A 26,855-nucleotide genomic window follows, 5' to 3' on the forward strand; every position below is an offset into this window, starting at 1 on the left:
TTCAGTAATGAGGAGAGGCTGAAGAACTGAGGTCTGTTCTCCCTGGAATGGAGGTTAAGAGATCACATGATTTATATTTAGTGGTATAGATAGGGGAGACTGCAGGAAACATCCCCATATCAGAGGTAGATAAAACTGGGAATCATGGATGTACATTAAACAGGAAGAGATTCCATAAAACACACAGAATATCTTGCGTTTCATGACTACAAATTAGAAAATCATCGCAGAAATATGGGACCGAGGTGGTCATTAAAGTAGTTATTGAAAAAGGACAATTTTTCACCTCTCCAAACTTTGAATAGTAGATATCACTGTCTAATTTGGAAAAAAAAGCTAACTTTGAAGCACAGATTTAAAATTGAACAGATGGAAACAAAAAAGGTTCATGTGTGCAATCAGTCGACTCCAGTCACTAACAAGTACATTTTAAGCCCCAGCTTTAGGGCTGTTTTTTTCTGAGTGGCAGTATAACTTGACAATCAGCATAAACCACATGCAGATTTTATTAAATCCGCTCAACTGCATAAACTTAAATAATTAATCTTCCTGTAGATTTGTCGGCAAGCATTCTTCTGCAAAGAGATACAGGCACAGGCATGTTCCCCCTGAATCAATGTTAATTTCTGAGAGAAAGTGAAAAATAATAGCAACATTAAAAGAGACTTGTATGCAAACTGTCTGATGTCTCTTGTGGACATCAATGTGGGTATTTAGTTCTCAACTCAGTGTCTAAAGGAGAGCTCAGGAAACCCACCTGCTGGAATCTTCACTCAGTACGGCTGCAGACACAGTCGGTGTGCTTCCCTTGAGGGATTGTGCCGCTGAGAGAAACAACTCTATATAGAATTGTTTTCCTCGAAAAGAAAGAGGTTAAGGTTTGACTTGACAGTGTTGTTTAAGAACATAAAGACATGGTATAAAATGAATACTGAGAAACTGCCCTCATTACTGGAAGAGAGCAAACACTAAAATAAACATGAGTGACTTGATGGAACTCTTTCACATACAGCAAGTAGCAATGAAAGCAGATACAATCATCATTTAAAAAAGAAAATTGAATAGACAAATGAACAAGAAAACTTTGCAGGTCTATACTGTAAAATGGACTCATTGGGTTGCCGAGAAGGTCAACAACTCTACTGAATGGCCCCATAGAGAGTGGAGGAGATTAGTGCAAATCCTTACCTGCCAATGGACCACTGACTTGTTGTAGGTTGCCTAAGATCTTCTGTCCCAACAAGTGAATGAGTCGCGTAACCACCTTTAAAATAAACATAGGCAGTTGGACAGAGAAAGTTTGTAAATGTTCACGAGAAGATGCCCCAGCTTCCACTTCATAAAAGTTTATACCTATAAAGCACGTTTAACAATATAAAGTATTTCCAGGTATTTCCTTGGTGGGTGTATAAGCTTTGCGAACACAGCTCTGAGAGAAGACCATGAAGTTTAGAGAGAGAGAATGCTGGAACTTGAGATACAGCACACAATTATTGATAATGGGGAAAAAAATTGTCATAATTTCACAGTAAGTGACGAGATAAATATTCAGTAAAGCTTCAGTAATTACATTATTCACTTATGTACATGGTGTATGAAGCCTCTCACCCAAGTGTATGTCTTGGTGAGAAAAATAAACGTGAGAAGCAAATTAAAAGGTAGTCAGCCAGCACTTTTTCCCCTGGGAGCAAGTAGCAAACACCAGAGCACATCTGTACAAAGTGAAGGGAGGAAGGTTTTGGGGAGACATCAGGGTACTTTTTTTAAAATACACAGAGAGTTGTGGGTGCCTGGAATGCATTGCCAGGGGTGGAGGAGGCTGGAACAAAAGGGGCACTTAAGAGACTCTTAGACAGGTACATGGATGAAAGAAAAATAAAAGGTTACAAGGTTGGGAGGGTTTAAATTTAAATGTAGACATACAGCACTGTAGCAGGCCCTTCTACCAATGAGGCTGTGCTGCCCAAATACCCCATTAACCTACAATCCCTGTATGTTTTGAAGGATTCATAGAACTAGGAGCACCCAGAGGAAACCCATGCAGACAAGGGAAGAATATATAAACTCCTTAAAGACAGCGCCAGATTCAAATCTTGGTCACTGGCACTGAAACAGGATTGCACAAACTGCTACACTAACCATACCTCCCCTTTTCTTTTGGGATGTCTAGGTCGGCACAACATCGTGGACAAAAAGGCCTTCTGTGCTGTAAAGTTCTACATCCAAGTAAAACCACTTCCCAGATCATGTCAAGTCCATAGGCAAGACCTCTTTCCCTTTCCAGCACATCTCAGGCATACCTTGAGCTAACAAAAGCCTGCCCAAGGCTCTGAAATAGGAAGGAAGGAAACCTTGAAAAGAGCAGCAGGTCAGGTGGTTAAGATCTTTATTCCCCCACAATCTATAATCACAGCGTCGGTAGACTTTGGTGTTTTACTACAGGAATTAATCGTGCAGTGTGCTGGTATGCTAAATTATAAGCATTGTCCTGTTGGGCACTTCTGCAGTTTTTATTTAACAAAGGAGTCTTATTTTAAATGTAGAATGTAGATATACAGCACAGTAACAGGCCATTTTGGCCAAGACTCCATGCCGTCCAATTTACACCCAATTAACATACACCCCTAGTACATTTTTGAACAGTGGGAGGAAGCCGAAGCCCTGGGGAAAAACCCACGCAGATATGGGGAGAACATACAAACTCCTTACAGAGAGTGTTGGATTCGAACCCCAGTCCCGATCGTTGGCGCTCCAAAGGTGTTGCGCTAACTGCTACATCAACTATGTCACCCTCATTTGTTTGAACATGGTTCAAAACATCACCCCTTAGTCGGTGTAAACACTTTAGGGTTCTACAGGGGAACATTGCTGTTTGTGACATGTATGATTGATTTGAATTTAAATGTAGAGGCCATTAAGAAGTTTGGTAATGACACCACATTTGCCTGTGTGTTTGAAAATGAGGAAAAACTTCCCAGTGAGAAGATATCAATTGAATGACTATAGTGGGACAAAAGTGGCAAAATAAATACGATTTGGAAAAGTGAAGCAATATGCTTGGAAGAAAGGTAACAAATGAGAGGAAGCCTAGAGGAACAGAGCATTCCAAACGATTAATTCCTGGAGTAAAACATGAAAGTCTGCTGATACTGTGATAAAGATCTTAACCACCTGACCTGCTGCTCTTTTCAAGGTTTCCATCCTCCCTATTTATCAAACAATTTGAAAAAAAATGGATTAATCAGATTTCCACAAATCCTTCCACTAATTAACTGAAATCTGTGCCACCATACTGGCTTGTCCTGCCACTTTTGGCACAGATTTCAGTTAATTGGTGGAAGGATTAGCGGAAATTTGATGAAACCATTTTTAGCCACTGAGCTGTGATAATCTGGATCTCATTATCTGAAAACTAAAGTGGATGGAGAAATCGTTAGTGCAAAGTTAAGATTTATTGTCAAAGTACATACATGACATCACATATAACCCTGAGATTCTTTTTCCTTCTGTCCAGACAGAATTTCTACTTATTGGTTGTGAAAAAACAATTGTACTCGAGGAAAGATATATATACAAAAGAGAGAATGTATACAATGAAGGGCCATTAAAATAAATATTCAATAAAAATAATGTGCAAAGTAAAAGACCTTAAATGAATCTTGATTGAGTTTGCTATTTAGTAATCTGATGGTGGAGAGGTAGCAACTATACCTGTACCTAGTGGTGTGAGTCTTGTGGCACCTATACCTCTTTCCTGAAGTGAGAACAGAATGTGTGCTGGGTTGCATGGATTCTTGATGATTGCTGCTACATCCAATCCAATCTACAGCAATGTTCCCTGTAGATGTTCTCAATGGTAGAGAGTGATTTAACAGTGATGCCTTGGCTGTGTCCCCAACCTTTAGCAGGGCTTTCTGCTATTGGAACGAGTATCTCCTTAACCTACAAGTCTATGGGCTTGAACACAGGGGTTACATAAATTCTTGATATCATATAAACCATGTGGTGGTATCCCAAATTATAAGTATGACAATACTTATAATTTAGGATACGAGCACACTGAACAATTAATTCTTGTAGTAATACACTAAAGTCTGTGACTGTTATTGTAGTAAAAACACAAAAGCTGGAGAAACTCAGGAGGTCTCGCAGCGTCCATAGAAAATAAATATATATTACTGATGTTTTGAGCTCTTCTTCAAGGTATGAGCAGAAATCAGATAGGGGCCTGAATTAAAAGGCTGGGAAAAAGGGAAGAATGGGAGGGAGAGGTGTACAGGAAAAAGATCTTGATTGGTAACGATAAGAGGACAGGAGAGAGGAAAAATAAGAATTAATTGGGATGTTGTTTTTGGTTCTATGAAAGGAGACAGTGGAAAAAGTGGAGGGTGAAGAGAGAGAGGAGAAAGGAGAGAACTCAAGGAAAGGAGGCATAAGGATAGATTGGGGGGGGGGGTGGCGCTAACAGAAACCAGAGGTTGATCATAATGCCATCCAGTTGGAGGGTGACCAGATGGAATATAAAGTGTTGTTCCACCAATTTGTGGGTGAGTCTCAATCTGGCGGTATTGTGCACGAGTCCATGGACATGTCCCCCCACTCTAATGTCAAGTGGCTCCAAGTGGTCAATGTATCTCCCCACACTTCACATAATCTTCACACGTGTTTTTTAAAGGTGAGCTCCAGGACCACTACTTCATTCCTGGAATCTTCACCCAGTCATATCCTCTTCTTTGAAAATGATGGCAATCTCAACTTCACAGCTGGAAATTTGTGGAAGGCTGGAGTCGATCAATTTACAAACACTTTATTTAGCTGAACAACTAAAGAGGTGCACTTCAGCAATAAAATGAAGTGACTCAGCCACTATTACCATGGAAACAAAGCCCCTTGCTGAGTGCACGGAATAAATGCCTCCAGAAATGTCACATACATCATTCAAATAAAACTTTTCACCTTTCAACCAGAGTCTGTGTATAGAACTCTTACAATTATGATAATAACTGTGTTGCCAACTCTTCTCGAGTTACATAAAGAGGCACCAATCAAAGGTTTTCAGATTGCTAATTAACAGTGATATTCAAAATGAAGAATTGCTTCATCTGTGAACTAAGTGAACTTTAATTGGCACTCAAGCCCATGGAATGACAATCAGATCTGGAAATACACAAAGTATTCATCAGATCACCACTGGACATCAAAATAACCAGCTAAACTAATTGTATATAAAATTACAAAACATGAGGTGCTGGACAGGTACATTTCTGTTTGAAAGAAGAAAGGCACCTCAAACAGAAACATTTTCCTTTCTGGTGGTTCCTTTTTCGAGTTATATAGATCCAAAGACTTGAGCCATTGGGACCAACAGGCCCAAGGTGCTCCTTATGCTCTATAGCCTTGTTCCTTCCCCTTTCTTTCTCAAGTTAAAGGATAGCTAATGTTGTCCCACTTTTTAAGCAAGGAGGGACAGAGAAAACAGGGAAGTATAGACCAGTAGTCTGACATCAGTAGTGGGAAAGATGCTGAGTCAATTATAAAAGATGAAATAGTGCCATATTTGGATAGCAGTAACAGGATCAGTCCAAGTCAGCATGGATTTATTAGGGGGAAATCATGCTTAACCAATCTTCTGACATTTTTTGAGAATGTAACTATGAAAATGGACAAGAAAGAGCCAGTGGCTGTCGTGTTCCTGGACTTGCAGAAAGCCTTTGATAAGGTTCCACATAGGAGATTAGTGAGCAAAATTAGAGCACATGGTATTGGGGGTAGGGTACTGACATGGACAGAAAATTGGTTGGCAGACAGGAAGCAAAGAGTAGGGATTAACGGGTCCCTTTTAGAATGGCAGGTAGTGACTAGTGGGGCACTGCAAGTCTCAGTGCTGGGACCACAGCTATTTACAATACACATTAATGATTTAGATGAAGGGATTAAAAGTAATATTAGCAAATTTTCAGATGACACAAAGCTGGGTGGCAGAGTGAAATATGAGGAGGATGTTATGAAAATGCAGGGAGACTTGGACAGATTGGGTGAGTGAGCAAATGCATGACAGATACAGTTTAATGTGGATAAATGTGAGGTTATCCACTTGGATGGCAAGAACAGGAAGGCTGATTACTATCTGAATAGTGTCAAGTTAGGAAAAGGGGAAGTACAATGAGATCTAGGTGTCCTTGTTTATCAGTATCTGAAAGTAACCATGCTGGTACAGCAGGCAGTGAAGAAAGCCAATGGCACGTTGACCTTCATAACAAAGGGAGTTAAGTATAGGAGCAAAGAGGTTCTTCTTCAGTTGTACAGGGCCCTGGTGAGACTATACCTGGAGAATTGTGTGCAGTTTTGGTCTTCAAATTTGAGGAAGGACATTCTTGCTATTGAGGGAATGAAGTGTAGGTTCACGAGGTTAATATTCAGAATGGAGGGACTATCATTTGTTGAAATATTGGAGCAACTGGGATTGTATACACTGGAATTTAGAAGGATGAGAGGGGATCTGATTGAAACATATAAGATTATTAAGGAATTGGATACCAGTCCTCATCGAAGGCTCAGTAGTGGAGAGCATGAATAACTTCAAATTCTTGGGTGTCATCATCTCCAAGGATCTGTTCTGGAGCCTCCATGTTGACGCAATAACGAAGAAGGCTCACCAGTGGCTATACTTTCTGTGGTGTTTGAGGAAATTCAGTATGTCATCGAAGACACTCAAAAATTTCTACAGGCGTACTGTGGAGAGCATTCTGGCTGGTTGCATCACTGTCTGGTATGGAGGCACCAACTCACAGGTCAAAAAAAAACTCCAGAGGGTTGTTAACTCAGCCTGCGACATCACAGGCACCAGACTTCACTCAATTGAGGACATCTACAAGACGCAGTGTCTTAAAAAAGCAGCCACTCTCCTCAAAGATCCACACCACCCAGGCCTTGCCCTCCTCATTCTGTTACCATTGGGAAAAAGGTACAGGAGCCGAAAGACAAGCTCTCAACGGCTCAAGGACAGCTTCTTCCTTGCTGCCATCAGATTCCTGAATAATCAATCAACCAAAGACACTGCCTTACTTTTTGTGCATTTTTAAAAAATTATTATAAGGTGGTTTATATGAATGTTTGCACTGTAAAGCAGGCGCAAAACATCGAATTTCGTGACGATCATGATAATAAATTCTGATACTGATTCCTCTTCAGGTTCATAATCATCTTATTTGTCTTATCCACATTGAGACTCAGGTTGTTATTCTCCCACAATAACATAATTTTCCACCTCTTCTCATCATTGTTGCTGATGAGGCCAACTACTGTCACATCATCTGTAAACTTGACTCGGTAAAAGCTGGATCTGGCATTGCAGTCATGAATAGGAATGGGCTGAGCACACAGCCCTGTGGTGTGCCAGTGTTCAATATGATGGTGCTTGACATTCCGCTATCAATCCAGACATACTGTGGTCTCTCTGTTAGGAAGTCCAGTATCTAATTACAGAGAGGGGTGTTGAGTCTCAGTACGGACAGATCCTCCAGCAGTCACGGAGGAATGAACATATTAAACATCAAATTGAAGTTGATGAACAACAGCCTGGAGTATGAAGCATCAGGTGGGTCAAGACTGAGTTAAGTAAAGTACAAGGCTACGACACCATCAGTGGATCATCATCATGTTCTGTCTGTAGACAATTGAAATAGGTCAAGTGTCTCTGGGAGGTGTGCTTTGATGCATTCCACCACCAGACACTCAAAGCATTTCATAATGGTGGAGGTCAGTGCCACAGGGCAAAAGTCTTGAGGCCTGTTATTCTCGCCCTCTTTGGTACTGAGATGATAGTGGCTGTCTTGAAACCCATGAGGTGATGAACTGCTGCAATGAGGAGTTGAAGATGTCTGTAAGGACCTCCTTCACTTGGTCTGCACAGACCTTCTGCACTCTACCTTTCGTGTTGTGTGCTTATTTGCTTTCAATATCTCCATTCTGTTCCCCCTCACCACCCCCCCCCCCACCCCAACTACTCATTCCAAACACAGTTTGCTGAAAAACTTTAACTTTCTCTGCTTTTCAGATTTTAATTTCAAGAGTTCTAGTATTTGCAAGTTTTCATTTAATCTGCTTGGTCAACATGTTAACTTTTCCTCCCATCCAAATGGAAACAGAGGTCTGGAACTCAGCTGAGAAAAGGGCAAGGGAGGTAGGAACTAATAGCACATTTAAAATTTGTCTGGAAGAGCTGTGACATGAGGGGCTACAGATCTACTGCTGAAAGGTGGGGTAAGGCTGGGCAGTTCCCTCTTTGGACAGCCAAGGACATGATGAACCAAATGCATTAATCTGCACCATGTTATCAATGATACTCTGCATCATAATTGGATTTCACCTTGCCATCCATTATAAACGCTAAACATGAATCAAATATGAAATGTTGAAGGATACCTCTAATGCCAAGGAAGTCCATGTTCATGTACACTTGGAACAGCTCTTATATTCATGACAGGATTAGAGCAAATAAGACTTGGCTTCTCAGCAGGATAACTCAAGAAGTCAGCTGTTACATTCCATGCTTCTACAGCTCAGTTTCTTCTGGTCATATCCTCAATATAGAAGATCATTAAGATGGCGACAAGATGACTGGGGTCTGGGGTCTCTTCTCCTTATTTCTAATTATGACATTCACCAGGAGCATGGGTTCAAAAGGGTTAAAAAAAGTGGATCCCTAACATCCATCACACAGGATATTTGACCTACTACCATCAGGAAATATGTGTGTGCATGTATGTGCACATACTGGTAGAACACTCCCTGTATAAAAGATTATATTTTTATTATTATATGTTATGATGCACTGTGTACTTTTTTCAATTAACAAAGTTGGTTTATTCAGTGACTGCAAGAAATCGCATGAAGACAATATTACGGTACAACTCCGATTATCCAAAATCGGATTCTCCAAAATCATTATTTATCTGAAAAAATTGTAACATTTCAGATAAATGAAGATATCCAAAACAAATCAGAAATCCTCATTTATCTGAATTTTTTCAGAGCCGAACTGACATTACAGGTTTTTAAATTTTTTTTAAAATGTTTCACACTATGAACCATATTAATCAAAATACACACAAACATTTCCCTCTTGAATAGACACAGTGTCATTTTCTCCCCTTTCCCCCCCTCTCTCCCTCCTTCCCACCCCCTTCCAAACCCACTAAATGTTCAACATATACAATACAATAAACCCATTAAACAATGTCATCGCACAATGAAAATAAACAAGAAAATTGTGTCATCTACTTTTACACACTGGGTCAGTTCATTTTGTCTTCTTCTCATTCTATCATTTTAGTGGGTAGAGGTCCACGATAGGCCCTCTCTGTTGTGTTCCATGTACGGTTCCCAAATTTGTTCAAATAATGTGACTTTATTTTTTTAATTATTGTTATTTTTTTCCAATGGAATACATTTATTCATTTCCATGTACCATTGTTGTACTCTCAGGCTTTCTTCTGATTTCCAAGTTGACATTACACATTATTTTGCTACAGCTAAGGCTATCATAATAAATCTTTTTTGCGCTTCATCCAGTTTAAGGCCTAATTCTTTACTTCTTATATTACTTAGAAGAAAGATCTCTGGATTTTTTGGTATGTTGCTTTTTGTGATTTTATTTAATATCTGATTTAGATCTTCCCAAAATTTTTTCACTTTCTCACATGCCCAAATTGCATGTACTGTTGTTCCCATTTCCTTCTTACAGCGAAAATATCTATCTGATACTGTTGGATCCCATTTATTTAACTATTGGGGCGTGATATGTAGCCTGTGTAACCAATTAAATTGTATCATGTGTAACCTCGTATTTATTATATTTCTAATAGTTCCGGAGCATAGCTTTCCCCATATTTCATTTTTTATCTTTATGTTTAGATCTTTTTCCCAGTTTTGTTTGGGCTTATAGCTTATTTCATAATTTTCTTTCTCTTGCAGCCTGATGTACATGTTTGTTATAAATCTTTTAATTATCATTGTGTCTGTAATCACATATTGAAAGCTGCTTCCTTCTGGTAATCTCAGTTTGCTTCCTAATTTGTCCTTAATTAGCTTTTCAGTTGGTGGTATGCAAACATTGTACCATGAGTTATTCCATATTTGTACTTCATTTGTTCAAATGATAATAAATTATTTCCCAAAAAACAGTTTTCTATTCTTTTAATTCTTTTTCTCTCCCATTCTCTAAAGGAAAGTTTATCTATTGTGAAAGGGATTAGTTGATTTTGCATCAATAATAATTTTGGTAGATGGTAATTTGTTTTTTTCCTTTCTACATGTATCTTCTTCCAAATGTTGAGCACATGGTGCATTACTGGTGAACTTCTATATTGCACCAGTTTGTCATCCCACTTATAAAGTATATGTTCTGGTACCTTTTCCTCTATTTTATCTAGCTCTATCTTGGTCCAATCTGGTTTTTCCATTGTTTGATAAAAATCTGATAGATATCTTAATTGTGCTGCTCTATAATAATTTTTAGTTTAGTAGCTACAAACCACCTTGTTTGTACCATTCTGTTAATTTATCTAGTGCTATCTTCGGTTTCCCCCCCATTTCCATAACAATTTCTTGATTATTCTCTTTAGTTCATTGAAGAATTTCTCTATTAAGGGAATTGGTAACGATTGAAATAGGTATTGTATCCTTGGGAAGTTATTCATTCTAATGCAATTTACCCTTCCTATCAGTTAGTGGTAAATCTTTTCATTGTTCTAAGTCATCGTGTAATTTCTTCATTAATGGCTGATAATTTAATTTGTATAGATGGCCTAGATTATTATCTAGTCTAATACCTAGGTATCGGATTTCTTGTGGTGACATTTAAATGGTGATTCTTTTCTAAATTTTGTGTAATCTGCGTTATTAATTGGCATCACTTCACTTTTATTTGCTTTGATCTTGTACCCTGATATTTCTCCATATTCCTTCAATTTCTTATGCAATTCTTTTATTGATTAATTCTGATTCTGTTAAGTATACTATGATGTCATCTGCAAAATAAACTGATTTTATATTCCTTCTCTTTTATTATCCCTTTTATTTTATTTTCTGTTCATATCAGTTTTGCCAATGGTTCTATTGCTATAGCGAACAGTGAGAGAGATAGTGGACATCCCTGCCTAGTTGACCTGCTTAATTTAAATTGGTTCGATATATATCCATTTACTGTCACCTTCGCCATTGGTCTCTTATATAATGCTTTCATCCAATTAAAATATTTCTCTGGTAGGTTAAACCTCTGTAATACTTTGAAATAAATAATTCCATTCTACCCTGTCAGAGGCTTTCTCTGCGTCTAAAGCAACAGCCACTGTTGGCGTCTTATTTTCTTGTACTGCATGGATTAAGTTAATGAACTTACAGACATTGTCCATTGTTCGTCTTTTCTTAATAAATCCAGTTTGATCTAATTTTACTATTTTTGGTACACAGTCAGCCAATCTGTTTGCTAATAGTTTTGCTATTATCTTATAATCTGAGTTAAGTAGAGATATTGGTCTATACGATGCTGGTGTTAGTTGATCTTTCCCCATCTTTGGTATTACCGTAATTATTGCTGTCTTACATGATCTGGCAAGTTTTGTGTTTCTTCTATCTGGTTCATTACTTCCAGGAGAGGAGGAATTAATAACTCTTTAAATGTTTTATAGAATTCTATTGGGAGTCCGTCCTCTCCAGGCATTTTATTGTTCGGTAGCATTTTTAATATATCCTGTATTTCCTCTATTTCAAATGGTTTAATCAATTTTTTTGCTCCACTTCTTGCAATTTCGGTAGTTCAATTTTAGCTAGAAACTCATCTATTTTGTCTTCTTTCCCTTCGTTCTCAGTTCGGTATAATTGCTCATAGAATTCCTTGAAGTTTTCATTGATCTCTGTTGGGTTACATGTAATTTGTTTGTCCTTTTTCCTTGATGCCAATACCGTTCTTTTAGCTTGTTCTGTTTTAAGCTGCCAAGCTAGTATTTTGTGCGTTTTTTGTCCTAGCTCGTAATACTTCTGCTTTATTTTCATTATGTTCTTCTCCACCTTATACGTTTGGAGTGTTTCGTATTTTATTTTTTTGTCCGCCAATTCTCTTTTTGTTGTATCATTCCTCGTTGCTAGTTCTTTTTCTGTACTTACTATTCGCTTTCCAGCTGTTCTATTTCCCGATTGTAGTCCTTTTTCATCTTAGTTACATAACTTATTATCTGCCCTCTGATGAAGGCTTTTATTGCATCCCATAATATAAATTTGTCTTTCACTGATTCTGTATTTATTTCCAAGTACATTTTAATTTGGCGCTCAATAAATTCTCTAAATTCCTGTCTTTTAAGTAGCATGGAGTTTAATCTCCATCTATATGTTCTTGGTGGGATGTCCTCCAGTTCTATTGCTAATAACAGGGGTGAGTGATCCGATAACAATCTAGCTTTATATTCTGTTTTCCTAACTCTCTCTTGGATATGGGCTGACAACAGGAATAGGTCAATCCTTGAGTATGTTTTATGTCTATTCGAATAATATGAGTATTCCTTCTCCTTTGGGTGTTGTCTCCTCCATATACTCCTGCATTGATTTAGCCATAAATTTGGCTACTTTGTTCTTTTTGCTACTCTTTTGTCCAGTTTTATCCATCTTTATGTTCAAATTAAGGTTAAAGTCCCCTCCTATCAATATATTCCCCTGCGTACCTACAATCTTCAAAAAAATATCTTGCATGAACTTTTGATCTTCTTCATTAGGTGCATATATATTGACCAAATTCAAGAGTTCTGAATGTACCTGACATTTTATCATTACATATCGCCCTGCTGGATCTATTATTTCCTCCTCTATTTTGATTGGTACATTTTTAATGATTAATATAGCTACACCTCTGGCTTTTGAATTATATGATGCTGCCGTTACGTGCCCTTCCCAGTCTCTCCTTAATTTATTATGTTCCACTTCAGTTAGATGCGTTTGCTGCACGAATGCTATATCTATTTTTTTTGTTTTTTCAGTAAATTTAATAGCCTCTTCCTTTTGATATGGTTATGTATTCCGTTAATATTTATAGTCATATAGTTCAACATGGCCATATCATACTCTGTTTACATCTCATTTCTGCTTCCTCACCACCACCTTTTCCCTTTTCCTCATTTTCATTTCTCAGTTTTCCTGTTTTGAACGCAATGTATGACAACACTTCTAAAACATAAAATACTTCAACCACTCCCACATCTAAAATTCCCTTAACATCAAGTGTTCCCCCCCCCCTCTCTGAGTTGCCCCTTGTCCCTTGCCGGGCAACCACAACTCCCTTCTCCATTTGGACAGCGAACCTGTTCGCAAGTGTCAACTGTTTTCACCGTGACTGTTATTGTCTCCCACCCAACCCCCTCCAGAAAAGACTTTTATCTTCACATTAAAACAAAGTTCCCCCTCTTTTCTTCTCTTTTTCTTTTTTTTAAAACCCCTCCTCTCTTTTTCCCCCCTTCTCCCTTACTTCCCTCCTTTAGTTCTTACTTATACATTATTTTTACTTCTTTATATGTAGTTTGTCATCATGGTTTGTTCTTGTTACATCTCTTCATCTCTCTTTCTGTCTTGCAGGCGTTCGGCAAATTCTCGTGCTTTCTCCGGATCCGAGAACAGTCTGTTTTGCTCCCCCGGGATAACTATTTTAAGCACCGCTGGATATCTTAACATAAATTTATAGCTTTTTTTTTCCATAGGATCGATTTCGCTGCATTAAACTCCTTCCACTTCTTAAGGAGCTCAAAACTTATGACTGGGTAGAAATTTTTTTTTGACCTTTGTTCTCCAGTGTTTTTTTTGTCTTTTCTAATTTTATTAATTGCCTTCTCCAATATATTTTCTCTTGTCATGTATCTCAGAAATTTTACTAAAACAGATCTTGGTTTTTGTTGTGACTGTGGTTTCGGGTCTAATGTTCTGTGTGCCCTTTCTATTTCCATTCCTTCCTGCATTTCTGGCATTCCCAGGACTTTTGGGATCCATTCTTTTATAAATTCTTTCACATCTTTGCCTTCTTCGTCTTCCTTTAGGCCCACTATCTTTATATTGTTTCGCCTGCTATAGTTTTCCATTATATCCATCTTCTGAGCTAACAACTCTTTGTGTTTTTTTAACTTTTTTGTCACTTTCTTCCAATTTTCTTTTTAAGTCGTTCACTTCCATTTCTACCGCCATTACACATTCTTCCACATTTTCTAATCCTTTCCCTACATTTGTTATGACCAGCTCTATTCTACTCACTTTTTCTTCTGTACTTTTCAATTTTCTTTTCATTTCACTAAATTCTAGTGTCAGCCATTCTTTTAATGCTTTCAATTGTTCTTGAAATTTTTTTAATCTATGTACTGTCCATTCATTTTATCTTCTATTCCTCTGTGCAGAGCTTGGTGTTCTCCTTCTTCTTCTTCTGTGTCTGCTCTTGGGTTTGTGTCTTCTACCTCTTCCTTGTATCTGTGTCTCTTCTGACTTTCTAGTTGAGCTGCTTATCTCAGTTTGTTGGGTTTTTTTTTCATGGTTTCTTGATGTTGGTCCTCTTCTGACCTGGTTATCTGTTGGGCCTCCTGCTTCTGTTTTTCTTTCTCATCCCTCCCATTCTCGTTGCTTTCTTTTTCTTCCAGCTGGGAGCCCTGCTGTCGGGCATCTTTCAGCTGTTCGTGCTGTGTAGTTTCACTGCACAGCTGGTCCCCGCTCCCGTCGATGTTCTCCTTGTCCTTATTGTGCGCATCACGCAGGCGCAATTCCTTGCGCATGCGCAGTTGCGCACCTCTGTTTGGCTCAGTGAGCCATTTTTGCAGTCCCGCGGTCGGTACGTTGCGACCATGCGGGATCTCCACTAACGTCGGGGAGCGGGCTCCTCTTTCCACAGCAGGTCCCTGCTTTTTCGTGCAGGTAAGGCCTTCTCCTTTCTCTTCCGGCGTCTTTCCTTTTTTTACCGTTGTTTTTTGTTTTTTTTTGTTAGGTTGCATTTTCTCCACACCTTTATCTTTTATTTGTTGTGTTCTATGTATCTGGGGCTTTGCTTTTTCTTCACTTTTTTTCTTCTTTTCTGGAGAGGGCTGGTATTCTCCTACTGGCCACTACTCCATCACATGACTCCTCCACTGACCTCACAGGTTGAAAAAAAAATTCACCTGACATGAAATTAGAACAACAATTATCCTTGTTTCAGGTAACTCCCTCCCCTCTCTCTTTCCATTTCTTCTTCAGCTTCCAACTCTCCCGCTCTCACTCCATCCCACTCTCTCCCAGCCACAAGCTGTTGGAAGAATCCCTTGTCCTGGTGTCATCAAGGAGAGCCGTCTCCCGACAGGAACTGGTACCTCGGGCTCCCGGTAGCAGTGGGGCCTTGGTGGGGAGTTGTTCGTGATCAATGACATCCAGCATTTTTTTTGGTGTGAATTAAACATTATTTTAATGCTTAAAAAGCCTTCCCTTGTTGGTTGTTGTTGTTTAAATACTTTTACAAGTGATCTGCTGTTGCTACTGGGCTGTTTTTAAAAAAATGACCAGTTCTCTGAAAAAAACATTTATGTGACATAGGCCTAGTCCCGACCATTTTAGATAATTGGAGTTGTACTCTACATTATTTCAGTTACACACTATTGATATGTTTAAATTATAATCCAATTATCACCATCCAAAATGCACTTGAGCCCATGATATCCACCGGTCCCAGCAATCCCCCATTGTACCTTTGGATATTGTGTGCTTTCTCCAGGGATAAATGGGCACAGATGTAACCCCAGAAGTTGCGCAGGCAGTCAGCCAAGGCTAAACCATAGACTACCCACTGCCATATTGACCAGGCCCAGGAGCAAACTGACCAAGAGATCCTCTGAGCAACCCATCCTCTTCCTCCTCCTCACTGGATGACTGAAGATCAGGAGCATGGGACTGAAATGTTACCAAAATGTGATGAGCAATCCCTTCACATATTCAAATACAGGCTAACTTCTCACACTTCATAATATCATGGTACATTGTCTCCTCCAAGTGGCAGAAATTACAGGTGGGGGGGGGTAATTAGAGTACAGACTTAAAACCTGCTTTACTGTACAGCTCAGTGCATTACATTCTAACCTAGGTCTCCAATGTAACAGGGGAGGATTCCCTCATAAAGGGACCTCCACTGGGGACCTCTCCCAGCTCTGGGAGGCTAAAAGGACAACTAGGGCATTGTAGTGACTATTATCTATAAAAAAGCTACTTAGAGGCTAAGTGGGCTCTTTACTCTGATGTGTTCAAGGAATTCATGACGAAGTCCAGATGAGTTTTAAAACGGTTTGTTAATTAACATAAAAAGACTTGTAACGTCCGTTGTAACGTTCTTAAACTTGGAATGAGTAACATGTAACAAGAAATCCCCTCTGTAACAGTCAACAGAAAATATCAGAGTCTCACTCACCCACCGTCTATCCTGCCTTATCAGTCAATGAAGGCTAACTAACTGGCAACCATCCGAAACCCCCGCGTATGCACCAACCCCAGTGAACAGCTCATGCGCGCTGGAACAAATAGAACTCACGCAGCCTCCAGACCCCGGGACGCCTCCGATGCTGCAGCCAAATCGACAATGATAAACAACAAGCCTTTGGCTCTTACACCGGCCTCTAATTATTATGTCTCAAATAATAATTACACAACTATAAATAACAATCAAAAACAGTAAATTCCAATATTATGTAGATCTTCTTTCTTCATAGGACAGAGGTTACCAGCACATAACCTTAAAAAGAGTGATTTTTACTACCACTGTTGAGCCTTTGTGCCATCCAGTTTTATTGTTGACCATGAAAGGGCCTTCTCCATATAAGCTGTAGCAATTTTAAAGTCAGTGGCAAAATGTTCCTGTAATAAACTTAGCCTTCCTGAACCCTCTGTCCGAAGCCATATGTGGGCAACTCCTTACAAATCCCCAATGGATGAATGGCAGCACCTCCAAACTGTGTTCAAACTAAATAAATACACAGAAGAAATCAACAAAAAAAATCCTTCTGCTTCTGATGGCTGTGATGCACTGCTGTCAATGACCGAGTTTCCACCATTGGAGCAGTCAATATAGTGCTGTGATTCTTGGCAAATGACTCTGCCAGCACATTCATACGACATTCTGCTCTAGGATTAGATGCTCAGACCACTGGAGGCGGATTGCTGGCAGCGGTCTGTGCTCAGCATTTCCAACATGGCCACCATATTGCTTTCAGTATCACTCCAAACCAAAGAGGAATGTTCCAACAATGTCAAATTGAATCCTGTTCAATAGCTTTCTATTGACTAAATGTAGCGTCTACTATCCATAAAGAAAGTCACTCGGAGGCCAAGTGGACTCTGACGCATTCAAGGAATTCATGACGAAGTCCAGATGTGTTTTAAAACTGTTTATTAATTAACACAAAAGGACTCGTAACATCCGTGGTAATGTTCTTAAACTAGGTAACAGTAACGTGTAATGATCAATCCCCTTGGTAGCAGTTAGCAGGAAATATCAGAGCCTCATTCACCTACCCTCTATTTCGCCATTACAACCAATGTGGGCTAACTGCCAACTGCCCAAAACTCCGGGGCATGCACCAACCCCCAGTGAATAGCATGTACGCCCCAAAACAAACAGACTCATGCAGCCTCTGGACCCCAGGACACCACTGACACTGCAACCAAACCGACAGTGTTTGAGTGTGCCTTTTGCTCTTAACAGGCACGTTTGGATGAAAGATAAAGGCAAGGAGGTGTTTGGTGTGCAGGACCAGTCTGTCTTTTGTGTGTGCGCCATAGTACAAAGAAACACTGTTTTGTCTGGTTGTATATCTACAGTCAGATGACAATACACTTGAACTAATGTGACTAGTATGGCCTGCATGACATGGAGTTGGAGCGTGGAGGGTGGTGAGATCGGGAAGAGGTCACTGACAAATTGTCCTCTAGGCTGCAGCCAAGATATCGATGTGCTGAATCTTGCTCTCTTTTGCTTGAAAAACGTGGCATTGATCTCAAAAGATTCTGGCACCATCACAATGACAGCAAAACAAAGTAATGAAGATTAATGGCAGAGTGAAGAGCACAGGTGGCCTTTCACCCACTCTTGCTTTTGCCCACATATAAAAACAATTCGAAGGCTGTAAATAAGATACACAGTGAAACAGCTGCTCTGGTTTGGGAGGAATGTTCCCACATACAACCTTCCCTCCGAAGGTGGAAACACTCAGCCTGTGAGGCCACGTTGGTGGAAACTAAAACTAGGTTAATATTTCATGTTGACAATCCTTCATCAGAACCATGGATAATGATACAGGGTCTTTGGCCCTAAAAGTTAACTAGTGAATATTCTCAATACATTTTGCATTTTCTGCCTTTGCTTCAGATATCCAGTATCAGAAAGAAGACTTTCAATTTTCATACACCTCTTCTCAGAAGCTCAAAAAGACATTTGAACTCTTCCTTAACAAGTTAATAAGTGTGTTGTGATAATTTTGGTTCCTCAGGATCAAGTTGATCATCTTACCTGTGGGTATCTACGCTTGATGGAGTTCAAAGCTCCCTCAGGAAGTTTGGCTAGTTCTGAGTCCCTCACTGCATGTACGGTGGTGGCAGAAGGCTGTCGAGTAAGAGCTTCCACCTGTGGAGGGGATTCAAGAAAACAGGAACAGGATGAGGATAAGATTAAATTCAAGTTTGAAACTTTGGACATTCCTTTGTGGTGGCAACATAAGGGGAAAGAAAATATCTGTGAATAGCCCAAGTCATGTCCTTTACTAAACCATATGGTTTAGAATATCTGTCACTTAGTAGAGGTTTTCTGCTGTGAACAAGATGAGCTGCAAGTGTAAACCTGCAGTGGCTGTGGTTTGGTTTGCATCCAGCCCAGATGAAACAAAATAAACACTTTCGCTATATGCTGGTTTTTGAAGGCCCTAAGGGAAAGGGATTTGCTGCAGTTTCAATCCAATTTCTTGTGCAGCATGGCCAACATTCTCATCAACAGGTTAGGAGAGGTGGATTGACAATCTATAACACTTGGGGGATCATTCATGTGAAGCACTCACCTCTATCAACCAGAAACTGATAACTCTTGTAATGTAGTGTATGAAATTCAAACACTAGTTTAATCAATTAGTTCCTGTCCAAGTCTCCTGAAACAAGCCAATCACAAATAAGCAGTACTCTGATGCACTGGAGCTACAACTGTCTTTGTTACCAAGCACTAACATCCTAATCTTGTCACTAATTTCACTCTCCTCTAATGAAAACTGAACAAAACTGAACCAGACACACATCAGCCTTGACTTCACCTTTGACCTTTAATTTAGCTTCTAATACCCCTCCCCCATTAAAGTTGGATCCTTCTTCCTCTGTAAATTTCTTACCGAGATTCTTGCATATTGTGAATCTATCAAACATCTCGATCAGTTTTTAATCCTATTTCTCCAACAAATAAATCTACAGTTGTCCACAATATGGTATCCAAGCAACTTTCCCTTTCTACATTTAATCACTTTTCCACCCAGAAGCTTGTCTTTTATGTTGCCTCTAAAGTTCTCTGATTGGCAGCGCAACTTCATTGGCCGAAGAGCCAGTACTATGCTCATCTTCTAATATTGCAGTATTTCCACATCCAGACATAATTCACATTTGCTAATTTTCTTCGTACTTTGTTATCTTAAACTTTAAATGAGGGCTGATAATCTATTTGTTTTGCAATAGACTATACTTATACCTGAAAACTCAGGTAGATTCCTGTCCGTTTTAACACTAATGGCAATAAAGGAGATATTTTCCTGACAATCACCAAAAGAAAAATTGACCCTGACTTTATTTATGCAAAATATTTTAAATATACTTTGCCTCAGGCAATTTTCTCTGGGAAAGCAGTCGATAAAAACCAATGACAGTTCTGGGTCTTAATATTCATAAATTAATGAATGTTTGAAACCCACATCCTGACATTGATTGGTAGTAACCTACATCTGAGGTAGAACCAGAGAACATTACAGCTCAGAAATAGGCCCCTTCAGCCTTTCCAGACTGTGTTGAAACATTTTTTTTGCCTAGTCCCACTGACCTGCACTCAGTCCATAGCCCTCCATACCTCTCCCATCCACGTACCTGGACAAATTCTTCTTAACTATTAAAATTGAGACAGCATTCACCACCTCAACTGGCAACTTGTTCCACACTCCCATCTCTCTCTGTATTAATAAGCTCCCTCTCATGTTCCCCCTAAACTTTTCCCCTTTCACGCTTAACCCATGTTCTCTGGTTTGTATTTCACCAACCCTCAGTGGAAAAAGGCTACCTACATTTACTCCATCTATCCCCCTCATAATTTTAAATACTCCATCAAATCTCCCCTCATTTGTCTACACTCCAGGGAATAAAGTCCTAACCTGTTTAACCTTTCCCTGCAACTCAGTTCCTGAAGTCCAGGCAACACCCTGGTAAATCTCTGCATTCTTTCTATGTTATTGATATCTTTCCTGTAGTTAGGTGACCAAAACTGCCAGAATGCTCCAAACTTGGCCTCACCAATGTCTTATACAACTTTACCATAACATTCAGCTCCTATATTCAATCCTTTGATTTATGCCAAAAGTTCTCTTTGCAACCCTATCCACCTGTGATGCTACTTCCAGGGAATAATTTATCTGTACTCCCTGCTCCCACTGTTTCACCACAGTCCCCAGTGCCCTATCATTCACTATGTACTTCCTTTCCAGGTTTGTTCTTCCAAAATACAACACTTCACACTTGTCTGCATTAAATTCCATCTGCCGTTTTTCCAGCTGGTCCAGATTTATCTGCAAGCTTTGAAAACCTCCAGTATGAGAAGCAATCATCCACCACCACTCTCTGGCATCTCCCATCCAGTCATTGTCTAATCCAGTTCACTACTTCACCATAAATACCCAGCATCTGAACCTTCCTGACTAATTTCCCAAGTGGGACCTTGTCAAAGGCTTTTACTAAAGTCCATGTAGACAACATCTACAGCTTTTCCTTTGTCAATTTTCCTGGTAACTTCCTCGACAAACTCCATAAGATTGGTTAAGCATGACCTATCATGAATAAAGTCATGTTGACTATCCAATTCAGTTTCTGGGTATCGAAATAATTGTATATCCGATCTCTTAGAAAACCTTCCAATAATTTACCTACTACTGACCTCAGGCTCACCACCCTATTATTTCTAGGGTTACTTTTGGAGACTTTTTAAAACAACGGAACAATGTGAACTACCCTCCAATCCTCTGGCAGCACACTCGTGGCTAAGGACATTTTAAATATTTCTGCCAGAGCCCCTTCAATTTCTATAGTTGCTTCCCTCAAGTTCCGAGGGAATATCTTGTCAGGCCCTGGGGTTTTATCCACCCTTATTTGCTTTGACAATAAGCACCTCCTCCTCTTTAATCTGTGTAGGCTCCATGACTTCACTACTTGTTTTCCTTACTTCCCACAACTTTGTACCCATTTCCTGAGTGAACACTGATGAAACAACACTATTTAAGGTCTCCCCCTGTCTCTTTTAGCTCCATTCGATCACTCGAATCTTCAAAGGACCTGTAGAAACGCTTAGGGTTTTCCTTCATATTGTCAGATTTCTCTCTTGAGGCTTTTCTTGGATTTTTTATATTCCCCATTTGCTCCATGTTCCCTATTCCTTCTCTCCCTTTGTGCAAACCAGATCCCCAATCTCCCTTGAAGGTTCTCTCTGCCTGCTAACCTTGCCTTTAATCCTGACAGGAACATATAAACTCTGTACTCTAAAAATTTCACCCTTGAAGGTCCTCCACTAACTTCAATTCACCCCAATCCACGCATTCCAGATCCCTTCTCATTTCCCCATAATTGGCCTTTCTCCAATTTAGAATCTCAACCCGAGGCCCAGACCCATCCTTCGCCATAATCAACTTGAAACTAATGGCTTGATGATCACTGGACCCAAAGTGTTCCCTGACACAGATTTCTGTCACCTGTCTGATCTCATTCCCTAAAAGGACATCTAGTATTGCATTCCTTCTAGTTTCTGAGTTGCCATCTTTATTCAAGTCATGAAAAAATTACATTCATGAAGACATTTTCAATGTACCACTCAATGAAGTCCTCTAAAATATACCTGTGGCTATAATGTTGGAAACGACACAAATTTGTACACAGCAAGTAGTGTAAATGTGATCAGATAACTAACTTTAATATTGTTAACAGAGTCCCAAGAAATTTCAATGTGAAATGTCAACTCATTTGGAGATGGCCCGTGCTTGTTTGTCTGCTTAAAAGAGTTATTTTCCACTCCAAGTTGCTACAATCAACCACACATATAACAATACAGCACAGGAACAGACCCTTCAGCCCACCATGTCTGGGCCAAACACAGTGCCAACATTAAACCTTCAATTTGCTCCATCAGATATATTCCATCCCATAAATCCCACCTTGACCAACTGATTTATTCACTTTTTGTTAGTCTATCATTTCCCTTTACTAATATTTTGGCCCATTCAGAATTTCAGTTACATCCTGCATGACTCCAGAAGCATCATCTTTGGTAAAGACTGATGTAAAGTACTAATTTAGTCCCTCGCCCATGCTCTTGCCTCCTTGAGCTCTGATGGCCCTACTTTCCTTTTTCCTGTTCACACACTGAAAAAAAAATTTCTACATTCCTTTCCATTTCCAGGATCATGAAATTTATAAACGTGTACAATAATTTGCAAATTCTTTGTGTAATTATTTAACCATGGGAGTTTTTAACCTTAAAAATGGTTCATCCATTTTAGCAGAAGTTCTACAGCCTTTACATCGAGGTTATTATCCTGGTTACCAGTAACTCTATTAGGAGAGCCAGCAGTTTCCATTAGCTCTGTCCCCTGCAAAGCATCAATGACAGACAATCAAACGTTGTAGCCATACAAACCTTAAAACAGACCATGCAGCCAGGCAGCATCATTTCCAGTGAGGAGACAGAGTTCATTTAGTGTTGGATACAAACAATGCACGGTGCATTGTTTAAACCTGTATTTTAAAATGAGTCAAAATTCTGTTACAGAAAAACACATGAAGAGTAAACAGGTGATAAAGTTTGGAAATGATCTGAGCATTAAACACAGGTGGTTGCTAGGTGATGAGAGATTCAATGATCCCTCAGCTACTCCATCGACTGTTGCAGAGGACTCTATCTAAAAATACCAAGCTAACCCACAACTAAGCCCAGGGGAGCAAATGGGTAATTGAGTAGTGGTTAAACATCACAGGAGCCGTAGGTGATGCCGGTAGAGGACCCATGATTCGGAGCTGAACAGGAGTGTGGGTATGACAACGGCTCTGTATACGCTTATCTTTGTGAGGTTTTTCAGTTGGTTGTTTTTCCAGTCCTCTACCGGCATCACCTACGGCTCCTAGAACGCTTCCACCAGCGTTGTCTCCGCTCCATCCTCAACATTCATTGGAGCGACTTCATCTCCAACATCGAAGTACTCGAGATGGCAGAGACCGACAGCATCGAATCCACGCTGCTGAAGATCAAACTGCGCTGGGTGGGTCATGTCTCCAGAATGGAGGACCATCGCCTTCCCAAGATCGTGTTCTATGGCGAGCTCTCCACTGGCCATCGTGTCAGAGGTGCACCAAAGAAGAGGTACAAGGACTGCCTAAAGAAAGCTCTTGGTGCCTGCCCCATTGACCACCGCCAGTGGGCTGATCTCGGCTCAAACCGTGCATCTTGGCGCCTCACAGTTCGGCGGGCGGCAACCTCCTTTGAAGAAGACCGCAGAGCCCACCTCACTGACAAAAAGCAAAAGAGGGAAAACCCAACACCCAACCCCAACCCACCAATTTTCCCCTGCAACTGTGTCTGCCTGTCCCGCATCAGACTTGTCAGTCACAAACGAGCCTGCAGCTGACGTGGACATTTACCCCCTCCATAAATCTTCGTCCACGAAGCCAAGACAAAGAAAGAAACATCACAGGTCATTGTGGAATGTGAACCATGCCATTTCCCCAGAACCTTCAAGTTGAGTTGGTTGTTACAAACTCAGATGTCATTCTGCTTTACAGTAATAAACGCAGCAAGTGAACCAACCTTGCTATGTGACAGCTCTCAAATTTTAGATCACAATTATTTGTTCTTTCCCCCCTCCGGAGATCTGATGAAAGGGTATTGATGTGCGACATCAGCAGCATTTCTCGCTCTCTCAAAAGATGACACCACATGTGTTTTCCTGCAATCCATTTACAACATAGAACAATACAGGCCCTTTGGCCTTCGATGTTGTGCCGACCCACATATTCCCTCCAAAAATAGTACTGAACCCTCCCTACTCCAGAACCCTCTATTTTTCTTTCATCCATGTGTCTAAGAGTTTCTTAAGTGCCCCCGATGTTTCAGCTTCAATCAACATCTCCGGGAAAGCATTTCAAGCACCTGCAACCCTCTATGGAATAAAACTCACCACCCTGATCTGGTCTGTACCGGAAGAGAAGGTCCCGTGACGCCATCTTTGCTGCAGCTGCTCCGTTGACCGTACGTAATAAGCGGAGCTGGTTCACCGCTACAAATATATTCGCCGCCACACAACCCCCACCCCCCCAGAACTGGTGCCGGTGGTCTTACTGTGCATTGAGGGTGAGGTCTCCCCTAAACTTCACTCCCTTAACTATGAACATATGTACTCTGGTGTTTGCTGATCCAGTCCTAGGAAACAAGTGCTGGCTGTCCACCCTATGCCTCTCATAAACTTGTAAACCTCTATCAAGTCTCCTCTCATCCTTCTATGCTTAAAAGAGAAAAGTCCCAGCTCTGCTAACCTTGCCTCAAGAGAGTTGTTTCCCAATCCAGAGAACATCCTAGTAAATCTCCCCTTTATAGCTTCTACATCCTTTAATGAGGTGGCCAGAACTGAATGCAATTCTCTAAGTGTGATCTTACCAAAGATTTGTAGGGTTATAACAAGACCTCTCTACTCTTGAATTCAATCCCCCTATTAATGAAGCCCAGCATCCCATAGGCCTTCTTAACTATCCCATCAACCTGTGTGGCAACCTTGAGGGATATATGGATTTGCACCCCAAGGTCCCTCTGTTCATCCACACTCTTAAGCAACCGACCATTAACCCTGTACTCAGCCTTGTGGTTTCTCCTCCAAAATGCATTACCTCACACTTATCCACATTGAACTCCATCTGCCACTTTTCTGCCCAACTCTGCATCCTCTCTATATCCTCTTGTAATCTTCGATAACTTCCAGCTCCATCCACAACTCCTCTAACCTTCGTGTCATCAGCAAACTTACTGGTCCATCCTTCCACCTCTTCATCCAGGTCATTTATAAAAATCACAAAGAGCAGGGGTCCCAGATCAGATCCTTGTGGCATTCCACTTGTCACCGACCTCCAGGTAGAATACTTCTCTTCCGCTACTACTCTCTGGTTTCTTCCAATGAGCCAAATTTTTTATCCATACAACTAATTTTCCATTGATCCCGTGACTCAAGACTTTTTGGATGAGACTCTCGTAGGGATCCTTGTCAAATGCCTTCCTAATATGCATGCAGAACAATCTACTGCCCTACCCTCATCAATTTATTTTGTTACCTCCTCAAAAAACTCAGTTAGACTTCAGAAAGATGACCTTCAGTTCACAAAGCCATGCTGACTATCTTTGAGTAGACTGTACTTCAATGCTCATAGATCCTATCCTTGAATCCTCTCCATTAGTTTACACACCACTGACAAAGCTAGTTCATAGTTGGTATTAATTGAAAACATCACATATTTGCATGCATTAGAGCACTTGGAATGGGTCCATTTTCCTTCCACTAAAATATAAAATTTTAATGTACAGTAAAACCCCTGGTATCTGGCATGGTGGATGCCAGATAAGTGTATTTCCCATTTGCTTGAAACTTGCTCTTACAATGGCTAACTAATACACCTGCATTAAGAATAAACCGTTTAAAAGGCAAAAATACTATACTGTACTTACACTGTACAAACTTCACTTGTGTGGTAGAGTATGCGCGAGCACAGCAAGAAGAACTGAGACAGCGAGCTGTGAACTTGTTACAGACAACTAGTTTACTTTGAGTTTTGCGCTGCAGCCTTTAAAGCCTTCTCATGTCCTGGAACTCATGTCCCGCTGTCATAAGTGAATACGTGTACTTCTGGTCTGTACCAGAAGAGAAGGTCACATGACACCATCTTTGCTGCAGCTGCTCCGCTGACCGTACGTAATAAGCGGAGCTGGTTCACCGCTACAAATATATTTGCCGCCACACAACCCCCACCCCCCAGAACTGGTGCCAGTGGGCTTACTGTGCATTGTGGGTGAGGTCTCCTGCTTCGGTGGCTGACCCCTGCGTATTGGCGGTGGGACCGCCACCAGCTGTGAGAAGTCCAAGTGTGCCGGTTTGAGGCGGTCCAGGGTGAAAAGTTCATCTTTGCCTGGAATGTCAAGCATGAAAATAGAGGCATTCCAGTGAAGTACTTTGTTGGATCCGTCTTAGGGACACTGGAGAGGTGGCCTGGGTCAGCTCCTGAGCACGAACATGTGTCTAGCCCAGTGGGGTAAGCTGAGGGGAGGTGGCAGTGTCGTGATGGTGGTGGTGCGAGTTATCCCAGTTTGTCTCTCAGTCTTTCCAGTACGATGGCGGTGCCACTATCCTGCCCTGGTGGTGAAGACAGGAATTGGCCTGGGAGTACTAAGGGTTCACCATAGACCAACTCAGCTGAGGAGGCTCACAGGTCATCCTTTGGTGCTCTGCGGATTCCAAGGAGGACCCAAGGCAGTTAGTCCATCCAGTTTGGCCTCTCCAGCCTTGCCA

At 40.6% G+C, this 26,855-nt stretch overlaps 1 protein-coding gene across 18 annotated transcripts in view; it reads right to left on the bottom strand.

Moving 5' to 3' along the window:
- The window catches only part of pnpla7b (patatin-like phospholipase domain containing 7b), a 496,626-nt gene that overhangs the window by 232,325 nt on the left and 237,446 nt on the right, over positions 1-26,855 (bottom strand). For all 18 annotated transcript variants that reach the window (XR_011356222.1, XR_011356233.1, XR_011356243.1 and 15 more), the window contains 2 exons: positions 18,545-18,658; positions 1,189-1,264 (listed from right to left, as the gene is read on the bottom strand). Coding sequence is in view for 10 of the 18 variants with exons in the window: in XM_069933113.1 (XP_069789214.1) it covers positions 1,189-1,264; positions 18,545-18,658 (190 nt within the window). In the remaining 8 variants the exon portion in view is untranslated. The remainder of the gene's footprint in view (positions 1-1,188; positions 1,265-18,544; positions 18,659-26,855) is intronic.

This window comes from Narcine bancroftii, chromosome 1 (assembly GCF_036971445.1).
Source record: "Narcine bancroftii isolate sNarBan1 chromosome 1, sNarBan1.hap1, whole genome shotgun sequence".
Lineage (NCBI taxonomy): Eukaryota > Metazoa > Chordata > Chondrichthyes > Torpediniformes > Narcinidae > Narcine > Narcine bancroftii.